This window comes from Ips typographus, linkage group LG4 (genome assembly GCF_016097725.1).
Source record: "Ips typographus isolate SLU linkage group LG4, UJ_Ityp_2.0, whole genome shotgun sequence".
In the NCBI taxonomy this organism is placed as follows: domain Eukaryota; kingdom Metazoa; phylum Arthropoda; class Insecta; order Coleoptera; family Curculionidae; genus Ips; species Ips typographus.
The window spans coordinates 2,536,699-2,549,741 of record NC_138425.1 but is presented as its reverse complement, the minus strand read 5'-3'; the positions used below and the strand labels follow the sequence as shown (position 1 = coordinate 2,549,741).

The window sequence follows — 13,043 nt, the reverse complement described above, 5'->3', positions numbered from 1 at the left end:
AACCACTTTGAACCTTTCGAAAATTCGAAAAATGTAATTTTTTGTCAAAATTTTCAATTTTTTTTTTGGCTCCATAAAGGTTCTAATACACAGCAAAGGGCATATTTATACCAAAGAACCTTAAATTAGGTGAAATAAGCGCAAAAAAATCACTTTAAAATTTTTCATTTTTCAAAAAAATTGAAAGAATGGGGGGGTATTAGGCGTCTTTTTTAAGTACTTTTTAAGATTCAATATCTCGATAACTTGAGGAGCTAGAGAGGCGAGTTTTGGCTCATTTTGTAGTATTTTTTATCCTCTTTCTAATGGCGAGTTAGCGAAATCTTGAAGAGTTCAAATAAAAAAGTTACAACCTTTCAAAAATTTAAAAAATGACAGTTTTGGTAAAAAGTGCATTTTTGGCAAATTTTTATTTTGCTCTATAAGGGTTCCAATGCACAGCAAAGGGCATATTTATACCAAAGGACCTTAAATTATGTGAAATAACCACTTTGAACCTTTCGAAAATTCGAAAAATGTAATTTTTTGTCAAAATTTTCAATTTTTTTTTTGGCTCCATAAAGGTTCTAATGCACAGCAAAGGGCATATTTATACCAAAGAACCTTAAATTAGGTGAAATAAGCGCAAAAAAATCACTTTAAAATTTTTCATTTTTCAAAAAAATTGAAAGAATGGGGGGGTATTAGGCGTCTTTTTTAAGTACTTTTTAAGATTCAATATCTCGATAACGTTAGGTGCTAGAGAGACGAATTTTGGCTCATTTTGTAGTATTTTTTATCCTCTTTCTAATGTCGAGTTAGCGAAATCTAGAAGAGTTCAAATAAAAAAGTTACAACCTTTCAAAAATTGAAAAAATGACAGTTTTGGTAAAAAGTGCATTTTTGGCAAATTTTTATTTTGCTCTATAAGGGTTCCAATGCACAGCAAAGGGCATATTTATACCAAAGGACCTTAAATTATGTGAAATAACCACTTTGAACCTTTCGAAAATTCGAAAAATGTAATTTTTTGTCAAAATTTTAAATTTTTTTTTTTGGCTCCATAAAGGTTCTAATGCACAGCAAAGGGCATATTTATACCAAAGAACCTTAAATTAGGTGAAATAAGCGCAAAAAAATCACTTTAAAATTTTTCATTTTTCAAAGAAATTGAAAGAATGGGGGGGTATTAGGCGTCTTTTTTAAGTACTTTTTAAGATTCAATATCTCGATAACGTGAGGAGCTAGAGAGGCGAGTTTTGGCTCATTTTGTTGTATTTTTTATCATCTTTCTAATGGCGAGTTAGCGAAATCTAGAAGAGTTCAAATAAAAAAGTTACAACCTTTCAAAAATTTAAAAAATGACAGTTTTGGTAAAAAGTGCATTTTTGGCAAATTTTCATTTTGCTCTATAAGGGTTCTAATGCACAGCAAAGGGCATATTTATACCAAAGGACCTTAAATTAGGTGAAATAACCACTTTGAACCTTTCGAAAATTCGAAAAATGTAATTTTTTGTCAAAATTTTCAATTTTTTTTTTGGCTCCATAAAGGTTCTAATACACAGCAAAGGGCATATTTATACCAAAGAACCTTAAATTAGGTGAAATAAGCGCAAAAAAATCACTTTAAAATTTTTCATTTTTCAAAAAAATTGAAAGAATGGGGGGGTATTAGGCGTCTTTTTTAAGTACTTTTTAAGATTCAATATCTCGATAACTTGAGGAGCTAGAGAGGCGAGTTTTGGCTCATTTTGTAGTATTTTTTATCCTCTTTCTAATGGCGAGTTAGCGAAATCTTGAAGAGTTCAAATAAAAAAGTTACAACCTTTCAAAAATTTAAAAAATGACAGTTTTGGTAAAAAGTGCATTTTTGGCAAATTTTTATTTTGCTCTATAAGGGTTCCAATGCACAGCAAAGGGCATATTTATACCAAAGGACCTTAAATTATGTGAAATAACCACTTTGAACCTTTCGAAAATTCGAAAAATGTAATTTTTTGTCAAAATTTTCAATTTTTTTTTTGGCTCCATAAAGGTTCTAATACACAGCAAAGGGCATATTTATACCAAAGAACCTTAAATTAGGTGAAATAAGCGCAAAAAAAATCACTTTAAAATTTTTCATTTTTCAAAAAAATTGAAAGAATGGGGGGGTATTAGGCGTCTTTTTTAAGTACTTTTTAAGATTCAATATCTCGATAACGTTAGGTGCTAGAGAGACGAGTTTTGGCTCATTTTGTAGTATTTTTTATCCTCTTTCTAATGTCGAGTTAGCGAAATCTAGAAGAGTTCAAATAAAAAAGTTACAACCTTTCAAAAATTTAAAAAATGACAGTTTTGGTAAAAAGTGCATTTTTGGCAAATTTTTATTTTGCTCTATAAGGGTTCCAATGCACAGCAAAGGGCATATTTATACCAAAGGACCTTAAATTATGTGAAATAACCACTTTGAACCTTTCGAAAATTCGAAAAATGTAATTTTTTGTCAAAATTTTCAATTTTTTTTTTGGCTCCATAAAGGTTCTAATACACAGCAAAGGGCATATTTATACCAAAGAACCTTAAATTAGGTGAAATAAGCGCAAAAAAATCACTTTAAAATTTTTCATTTTTCAAAAAAATTGAAAGAATGGGGGGGTATTAGGCGTCTTTTTTAAGTACTTTTTAAGATTCAATATCTCGATAACGTTAGGTGCTAGAGAGACGAATTTTGGCTCATTTTGTAGTATTTTTTATCCTCTTTCTAATGTCGAGTTAGCGAAATCTAGAAGAGTTCAAATAAAAAAGTTACAACCTTTCAAAAATTGAAAAAATGACAGTTTTGGTAAAAAGTGCATTTTTGGCAAATTTTTATTTTGCTCTATAAGGGTTCCAATGCACAGCAAAGGGCATATTTATACCAAAGGACCTTAAATTATGTGAAATAACCACTTTGAACCTTTCGAAAATTCGAAAAATGTAATTTTTTGTCAAAATTTTAAATTTTTTTTTTTGGCTCCATAAAGGTTCTAATGCACAGCAAAGGGCATATTTATACCAAAGAACCTTAAATTAGGTGAAATAAGCGCAAAAAAATCACTTTAAAATTTTTCATTTTTCAAAGAAATTGAAAGAATGGGGGGGTATTAGGCGTCTTTTTTAAGTACTTTTTAAGATTCAATATCTCGATAACGTGAGGAGCTAGAGAGGCGAGTTTTGGCTCATTTTGTTGTATTTTTTATCATCTTTCTAATGGCGAGTTAGCGAAATCTAGAAGAGTTCAAATAAAAAAGTTACAACCTTTCAAAAATTTAAAAAATGACAGTTTTGGTAAAAAGTGCATTTTTGGCAAATTTTCATTTTGCTCTATAAGGGTTCGAATGCACAGCAAAGGGCATATTTATACCAAAGGACCTTAAATTAGGTGAAATAACCACTTTGAACCTTTCGAAAATTCGAAAAATGTAATTTTTTGTCAAAATTTTCAATTTTTTTTTTGGCTCCATAAAGGTTCTAATGCACAGCAAAGGGCATATTTATACCAAAGAACCTTAAATTAGGTGAAATAAGCGCAAAAAAATCACTTTAAAATTTTTCATTTTTCAAAAAAATTGAAAGAATGGGGGGGTATTAGGCGTCTTTTTTAAGTACTTTTTAAGATTCAATATGTCGATAACGTTAGGTGCTAGAGAGACGAGTTTTGGCTCATTTTGTAGTATTTTTTATCCTCTTTCTAATGTCGAGTTAGCGAAATCTAGAAGAGTTCAAATAAAAAAGTTACAACCTTTCAAAAATTGAAAAAATGACAGTTTTGGTAAAAAGTGCATTTTTGGCAAATTTTTATTTTGCTCTATAAGGGTTCCAATGCACAGCAAAGGGCATATTTATACCAAAGGACCTTAAATTATGTGAAATAACCACTTTGAACCTTTCGAAAATTCGAAAAATGTAATTTTTTGTCAAAATTTTCAATTTTTTTTTTGGCTCCATAAAGGTTCTAATGCACAGCAAAGGGCATATTTATACCAAAGAACCTTAAATTAGGTGAAATAAGCGCAAAAAAATCACTTTAAAATTTTTCATTTTTCAAAAAAATTGAAAGAATGGGGGGGTATTAGGCGTCTTTTTTAAGTACTTTTTAAGATTCAATATCTCGATAACGTTAGGCGCTAGAGAGACGAGTTTTGGCTCATTTTGTTGTATTTTTTATCATCTTTCTAATGGCGAGTTAGCGAAATCTAGAAGAGTTCAAATAAAAAAGTTACAACCTTTCAAAAATTTAAAAAATGACAGTTTTGGTAAAAAGTGCATTTTTGGCAAATTTTCATTTTGCTCTATAAGGGTTCTAATGCACAGCAAAGGGCATATTTATACCAAAGGACCTTAAATTAGGTGAAATAACCACTTTGAACCTTTCGAAAATTCGAAAAATGTAATTTTTTGTCAAAATTTTCAATTTTTTTTTTGGCTCCATAAAGGTTCTAATGCACAGCAAAGGGCATATTTATACCAAAGGACCTCAAATTAGGTAAAATAACCACTTTGAACCTATCGAAAATTAAAAAAAATTAATTTATTGTCAAAAATTAAATTTTTTTTTGTTCCAAAAAGATGCAGTGCATTAAAGTAAAAGTTTTTCACTCCAGCAAAAAACCAACAAATCAAGCCTAATGACAGTTCAAACCGCATTGATTCGTTTAGAAAATGGTGGAATTTTAAAAATGACCCAAAAATTTTACTGTCCTAGACGTGGCGCGCAGTTTACTTTGAGTATTAACCGAATTTATATTATATTGCAGAGTAAAGAAGTATCAGTCTATAAGCACTACAAAACTGAACTCACGCCTTTTGTTCAAAAATCAGACGAGTTCCACTTGTCCTTATTCAAACAGATAAAAACAACTTTGAGAAACAATCCCTTGTTATTGGGTAATGTTCTTGGAGTGCTAACCACATTTCAACCCAAAACCAAACACAAAGAAATCAGTAAGTCTGTTTTGTTTTATAGTTACCTGATCAGCTAAAATCCCTGGTTTTCTTACAGCTAATGTTACTCTAGATTTATTGATATTTATGCTGTTAATACCTACTACAGATGAAATAGCCATACATCTCGACAGCATAGAGTCTTCCATTAAAAAACTTTTTGAAAATGGTCTGTTGGATCTTCATGAATTTGACTCTATTAAAAAAATATGCACTTGCGTGGAACTGTTACTCAAAATGAAACGTTACGACGTTCTCGAATACTTAGATCAGACATTTGGTTCTTTTCCTGAAAGTGTCAAAATGGCTTATAGTAAAAACTTAAAACTAGTCACACTCACTAACATTTTTGATGCCGAAACTAATGTTGAAAAGCAGACCAAGATTCAGAAATTAATAACTGCTTTACGCAACGCAAAGGCACAGAATTTCTCGTCTGTTATGACCGTAGGAGGGCGCTCCGCCAAAATTGCCAATTTAGTGAAGCAACTGCCATCTAGTACACTCAAACCAGAAACAAACCAATCGCCATTACGACTTTTCGGCAAAGACATAGAGACGCATACACCGTTGAAACCAGTGGCGGGTAGTCAAAGAAATAAATCCACTCCAGTCAGCAAACCCACTTCCGCTTCTAAGATAAAACCCTTAATTGATGAAGAAAGCAGCAGTAAATTTGTGTTAATCGAGTCAGAAGTTAAATTAGATAAAACAAAATTAACCGAACATCAAAAGGAGGTTTTAACAAAACGTCGCGAAGACATCCCTGCCCTCTATCAAGACTTGTCTCAGAGTGTCACTCAAAGCTTAGATTCTAGTGATGCACTTGCTGCAAAACCTGATACCACTAACCAAAACGAAGAAGACGACAAGACATTAGAAATAAAAAAGAAAAAATTTGAAGCAGAAATGAAAAAGTTATCAATGAACCTAGTGGGCGCTGACAAGTTTCTATCACCCGGTACAAAGAGGAAGAGATCTGCAACAATAATCGAGATCGAACCTAAAAGAAAGGCCAAAGAAGAATCTGCAACTCCAGAAGAAAAAAAACGGAAACCGAAACGTTCTAAAACTCCCAAATCTAAGATGACTAAACTAGTATCAGGGAAGAGAGACAGAAGCAAAAGTGAAAATGCTTCAACTCCTGCTAAAAATGACAACACAGAAATTACTCAGAAGAAACGTAAAGGCCGTTCAAAATCCACCAGCAGTCTTACAGAAAAAACTATATTTCTGAACAAATTTTTGTTATCTGAACGAAGCTCAACTTCTAATTTTCCTGTCACTGCAGAAGATGACATGGAAACAGAGCTGTTTGGATCTGAAGCTAACTTGCAAGACACCCACAAGACGATAAATGAGCCAGAGAAGGCTAAAAAAAAATTACACCTCAGTGGCAGTGAAGAAGACGATGTTATCGAGAGTTCGCAAGATACGACGCTCCTGAACAGCAGATGGTCTTTGAATAAAACCAAACGAAACAGCTCCATAGATATGAACCCTATCGACCAGTCTGCTAAAGAAAATTCCGACGATATAAACTTTGTTACTTTCAGACGTCATAAGAAAGGTGCAAATCCAATGACGCTGAAACAGGATGAACAAAAATTGATTCCGGTCGTTAATCTTGAAAATATAAATGTAAGCCCCATTGAAGACAGAAAAAGCGGTTCATCAGAAAAACGGACTAAACATAGAACAGAATCTACTGAGCGACGAAAAAGCCCACGGACACATGACGAAAAACCACAAGAGGGCTATGAAGTAACAAAGAAAGCCTCTCTCACATTTATTTGTACTAATTCCGAGTCAAACCAAGAAGCAGACATATCAAACACGGATTGTGACTTGGACTTGACAGACCAAACTCTCTCTCAAGTCGACGTAATTCATGAAACTCATGCTGAACCAACAAATTTGTTGACAGACAATGAAATCCGCCAAAAATCTACCCAAAGTCAAGACACGGAAACCATTGGAACTGAATCACTGGAAACGGATCAGGAGGCCGTGCCTCTGTTGGATTTACCGCAGAAACTTCCGTTAACCGAATCTGAACAGGATATGGCCGAAATGGATACAGCCTCCTTCACCAGCGTTCACTCTTCTGAATGCACCGTCATTAAGAAGAATGAAACGTCCGAAGAGGTTATAGAAACGGCCAGTGCGGATATACCGTTGACTCAATGCGATGATGTTCAGAACGAAGAAGTTGAAGCGCAAAGGCCGAATAAAGAAAACGAAATGTCGGCGATTAAAGATTTGTTGCTTCTTAATAAATGTGAAGTTCTGGTCGAAGATATTTTGTCTCCTCACAAACGGATTCCGGTTGAAAATTGTGCAGGTGAGATTCTTATTTACTTGTGATTTAGAAGTAGACATGCATTATTGACTTCATCCTTGTTTATTGTTCACTTTCAGAAAGGGTAAATATCTAAGTGAATGTCTTCCAAAAAAAAACATTTACTGATTAGCGCTTCTATTTCAGTCATTGTCAGTTTGACAACCATCGAAATTTATTTGATTTGTTTACTATTAATTCTTTTCCGTTTCTTTATGTTGTTAATCATTTATGAAGTTTTCTATTTACCACACCACCACAGTTCTTTTAAGAGCTATTATTTCTACGCTTTTAACATTCTGTAAGTACTTTCATAATATTATTATTAATATTTTTATTTTTTTTATGTGGCTGTCAGGATCTAACCAAAATTGGCACAATGGGCCTATCCCACATATCATAAATTTTTGTTTTAATAACTGGAATCGAAAGAATAGGATCAAAAAACAAATTTTTCATTTTCTTGAAGAAAAAAATATGGTCGTAAATGTTCCTTCATTAGTTTGAATTTGTCCATTAAGTTTAAAAGATCTGTTTTGGCGCGCATGTGACGTACGTAATTCTGGGCGATTTTATTGGCTGTTGCACGCCAACTGTTTCACTTCTTGTCGCTGATTGGTTGATAGTGTAGTACGTCACCGGCGGCGGGCGTTTTAAACATGAGATTAATGTAGTTTTTATCATCATTTTTTTTCTATTTAGACTTAATATTTTTGAAAACAAAAAAATACGGGTATAATATTTTCAATCCGTCTTTGTAGTTATGAAATAAAAAAAAATTGTGGGACAGGCCCATTACTAACCTGTTTTGAAAAAAAAAGTGGGAGTGTCTTTTATGGTTTTTATTTAGCCATTTGGTTTTTCCTAAATTCGGAATTACTTACTATTACAGTAGTTTATTAGAAATTCCCTGGAAAAATTCTCCACAGACAAGCCCAGCAGTTAATTCTTAACCTTTGTAAATATTTTGAATTGGAAAAAACCAATGGAGGACCTTTAGAAGCTTTACCATCTGTTCAGGAAGAAAATAATAAATTTTAAGACCTTACATGTTCTTACTGATGTATTTTTTTGATACTAGAAGGTTGCAGCTGCTTTGAAAATTTCCCGCAAAACTCTTTATTCTATTCGGAAAAAGCAAGCAAGTAATCTTATGATTTCCTCACTTAGAAAACGTAAATCGAAACGTTATCGAAGGGCCAAGACCACTGATTTATCTGAAAGCATTAAAATGGATGTTCGAAATACATTATATGATATGTACAACGATAGTATGTTAATAATAATAAAATATATCTACTTTTGTAAGAAACATCTATTAACATTTCATTGTTTTCAGGACTGAGATTTTTGGATTGCATTATAGATTTTTTATAAAAATTTCTTAATAAAGTCATAGAAAAAATAAAATAAGCGTCTAAAATGTTTTCCAGCGGGTTTAAAATAAAATAAGTGGATTGCAACCCGAAAATGAGATATGAGATACTACAGCATCACTCAGAATGTCTTATTGAATTTTTAATTTGTTAAGATATATTGATACATGATACAGTGATACATCTCTGCGAATTTTGGTAAATAAATTAGGTTTCCAATTTAGACGGAATTCTATGATCCAAACGGAGACTTCTCATAAATAAAAAATGTTATTTCGGTCAAGATATTGTTGATTTGCTTTGGTATAAAGTTGTTTTAATGCAAATTTTCAGCCAAAGATCTCTACTTTCTGAGTGACAATACACGCAAAATTTTAAACGTGACGAAGCTTTAGACACGCTCTTTTCTATAATATGAACACAACAGGTTTGTTGACAAAAACATGATTTGATAAATGACGTAGCCTTTGTGACTTACGGGTAAACCTGTTTTTTTAAGCTCAGTGATATTCACATTTGTTCTCGTCTGTACTGAATAATATTGTTCATGAGCAGATCAACTTTCAATCCGATTACTGCAATCTTACTACTACAAAGTATTTTAAATGTAATTTAGAGTACTACAGAGTATTCTAAATTATAGAAAACGTCTCTGTTTAAATTCAGCAACTCCTGATCGACGTCAGGCTAGCCTTCCTTCATCGCCTGTTACCGTGGACACGCCGAATCGTACTAGCGAACTACTTACCAGCACTTCTGATATCTCACCAATCGCATCCACTCAGTCTAGTTCGGAAGAAGAGGAGCCGAAAAAATTGGTCCCGATCGTTTTGAACTTTGACTGCGATGAAGACGAGCCAGAGAAAACGGACGAACCTTCTTCAGAGAACAATCAGGAATTGATACAAATTCGAGAAGAGCAAGTTATCTCGTCTCCCCCAAAAAGTGAAGACATTGCCGAACACTTTAAGGACACATTGGTTTGGATGAATCAGGACTATTCTTACAGGTATTTTTAGTGTTGTGATTGTTGCAGTGTAAAAAATTCGTTCGTTCACGCGGTATCAGATCCATTGCAAGGAATAAGTGTAGGAGCGTTCTATCTCCTTCGGCGTCCCGAATTAAAAAACTTATGTCTAAATTCAAACCAAATTCAAAGACGGATAGCTTGGAAGAGGATTATAGTAAGGAGGATGTTTTGACATTTAGTCGAGAGGTTCCCAGTCCTCTGGCCATTCCGAGAAGTAGCATCTTGAAGCGAAAACACCCCGATACACCTGAAGATGGAACTTTACCTTCTGCTAAAGTAAGTTAAAGTCCATTATACTTGCTTGTTCAAATTGTAATTGAAATTTCTAGCGTAAAAGAGTCAACTTTAGCGATCCTTGCATATCATCTAAAAAGCTTTTTATAAGAGAAGAAGCTTTACCATTATCCTATGAATTAGACGAAGTCTCTGACGCAGATATTGACCAACAGCTGCTGGAAGTTCTTAACTTCGGCCAGGAGAAAAATGATGTGTCAACAACAAACAGTTCTTCCATAACTGAAAATAACATCCCCATTTACCCTCTCCTAGTGGACTGTAAAGAAAACGTCCACGATTTCTTAAAATGGGGTTTTGAGGATATGGACAACAATCTGCGAAGCAAATTGAATGAAGGCAATGTCAAAACAATCGGAGATTTGGCAAGGCAGAGCGAAAATAGTATTGAAAAGTTGTCGATTTCTACGCGGGAACAATTAATGTTAGTTGAAATGTTGGACGGTTACCATAAGAAACAATGTTCGGATGAAAACAAATTAAATGGAAATACGGAGGTGGAGAGGGAAGAGAATGAAATGGAATCCCCGCTGGATTTGGCTAAGCGGATGTTGCAGAAGATTGATGTCAAGCTAGAGTTGGACCAAACTGTTGAAAAAGTCAAAAGACAGGTAATGTTGAAAGAATAGCTATTTATGTAACCAGTTACGAAAAGATCGATTTTGTGTAACGAATGAATGTTTGTAGGGCGAGCGCAGCGAGGTCCTACAATTTGAATGAGTTACACAATAAGACATTTTCGAAACGTGTTGCATACATAATTTTTTCTAATTTTGACCAAAAAGTGGTAAAAACCATCTTTTAAAGTGATTTAACACAAATATTCACTTTCATAGCACCTTGTATAAACAGTGACAACGACATGTTATGATGGATGTCGCCCATATGTTTCTACGGAAATGCATAAAAACAGGGAGTGATGAAATGAACTTTTCATAACTAGTTACATAAAGTGATACTTCAGCTGATAAAGTGATACTTTATGTAACTAGTTACATAAAGTAAAACGTTTTGTCACTCTAATCAGTTTTGAAAAGTGTCACTTTATATGCGAAAATTAGAAAAAAAAATTTTTTAATTTGTTATTGGTTTGAAATGTCATATCGCATTGTAATTTACTAAGCTCTGACTGTTGCATCACATTCCTAAATCGTATCAAAACTTGATAGACTATTTCCAAAAGTAAAAAGTGGATTGAAAAACTTGCTTGATTCAATTCAAACTGCCAGAATCTTCTAGGGTCATTTTAAAAATACCAGACATCTCTAAATGCTACTGAGAACCTTCTTAAAAGTGCCAGGTCCCTCTACAAGTGTCTTAAACCTTCCCATAACTGATCTAAATTGCCAGAGGCCTCTAGAATCATTTTGAAAGTGTCAGAGACGTCTAAATGCTATTGAAAACCTCTTATAAACTGCTTTATGCCCATTTGCACAAAAATATCATTACATAATACTTTACAAGGGTTTCCCTAATTTTTAGGTTACCCTAACATAATTTGTTTGCACCAATATTATTTCAACCTTACCTAATAAGGGAACTTAAGCTGGCTGGCAACATTGCATCTTTAGGTAAATATCTAGGAATATTTAAAATGTCTAGTGACATTACTAGATTTATTAAATTCAAATAACTCGTTGTCGCAAAATAAAAGACAGGAAGAAATAAATTTATTTTGCACCTCAAGAATTTCTTCTGATTTACTTGGCATTTTAATATACTGAGGCTGCAAACTTGCTAAAACTTCGAAATTTTGCATTTCCCATAAAATCTGCAATTTTACTGTTAGAGAAATAATTTCATTTCCCAACAAACAAAAATTTCTTTCACTTTCCTGACAGTTAATTTTAGGGAGTCGTTAGGGGCTGAGAAACGACCACCTAAAATAGGTAACACCTAAAGTTAGTTAGGGATCAAAATTCAGATAGTGCAACAAAAACAATACCTAACTTTATTCTTAACCTAATGGGCACTAACCTTTTAAAAATTGTATAATTGTCACATTTTTAATCACCGACATATGTTTTTTGCTTGTGATTGTGACGCAACAGTCAAAAATCACTAAACAGACTATTTAGTTTAACTAAGCAACATTTTTGCTAAGCAAACACTTTTTACTTCCAGGGTATACCGCTGGACACTCTGTTCTCCGTAGTTTTAGGATCAGCTAACCAAACCGATGTTCTAACGTGGGTAAAGTCTCACTTTCGTTTACAAACCGTGGATCTTTTGGAGGAAAAAGATTTTCCGACTGTTCTCCAACATATATCCAACTCCTTAGGGTTTGAAGAAGTATTTAAATCCCTCGAAAAAATATCGAAAAAACACTATAACGCTGCGATTGATAAACGTTTGCAGGAAAAACCTTTAAGTGATATTGTAGCCGCAAGAAGCGCTGAAGAATTAAGTAGTGCCCTGTCAGAAGATAGGAATATTCACATTAAGAAAGAAATTGTAGACAAGTTTTTGCAACAAGCCACTTCAGCTGAGTTAGTTCCATTTTTTAGCCAGAGTAGTTTGGAGGAAATGGTTGGAACTATACAGAATCGTCTAAGTGGAGAAGGTTATGTAGATTTTATAAAAACAATCACGGCTTCATCTGAAAATGTTAAGAAAACAGTATTAGATCAGTGTTCAGATTCTGAATTAATTGCCGAATTATTAAAGAGGCGATCAGTTGAATCCCTTACGTCAGAGTTATTTGATCGACTTACAAAAGGGGAAAAGAAAGATTTGATCGTACTCTTAGTAAAAAGCTTGTAAATGTTTGTTTTCAGTTGCACAAGTTGAAAGTTAGTTTTCACTCTATGAATAGTGCGGCCATTTTGTAATACTTATTATCGGTTGCGTTTAAATTATAATAAAATGTATAGTTTAGTGTTCTACTTTTGTTAAGTTTTAATCAGAAGTTTGAAAAGAAGACTGTTTTTACACTCGCCATATTTCTAATGTTTTGGGATTTTAATATGTGAGTGCTAGAGTTATAATTAATAAAGGTGGTAATTCCGCATAATAAAAAGTTTTTATTTATAAAGACTTTCTGACTAAAATCTGTT

At 33.2% G+C, this 13,043-nt stretch overlaps 1 protein-coding gene across 3 annotated transcripts in view; it reads left to right on the top strand.

Annotated features, from left to right (window-relative positions):
• LOC145727460 (uncharacterized) overlaps positions 1 to 13,006 on the top strand; it is a 30,694-nt gene extending 17,688 nt beyond the window's left edge. The window contains exons 9-15 of one of the 3 annotated variants that reach the window (XM_081977027.1): positions 4,760 to 4,946; positions 5,005 to 7,290; positions 9,330 to 9,643; positions 9,700 to 9,969; positions 10,023 to 10,598; positions 12,112 to 12,279; positions 12,346 to 13,006. In XM_081977027.1, the coding sequence (XP_081833153.1) occupies positions 4,760 to 4,946; positions 5,005 to 7,290; positions 9,330 to 9,643; positions 9,700 to 9,969; positions 10,023 to 10,598; positions 12,112 to 12,279; positions 12,346 to 12,750 (4,206 nt within the window). In that variant the 3' untranslated portion in view covers positions 12,751 to 13,006. Of the gene's footprint in view, positions 1 to 4,759; positions 4,947 to 5,004; positions 7,291 to 9,329; positions 9,673 to 9,699; positions 9,970 to 10,022; positions 10,599 to 12,111 lie in introns of all 3 variants that reach the window. The other 2 variants (XM_081977026.1, XM_081977025.1) reach the window with 2 other exon arrangements.
• Positions 13,007 to 13,043: the final 37 nt, after the last annotated feature.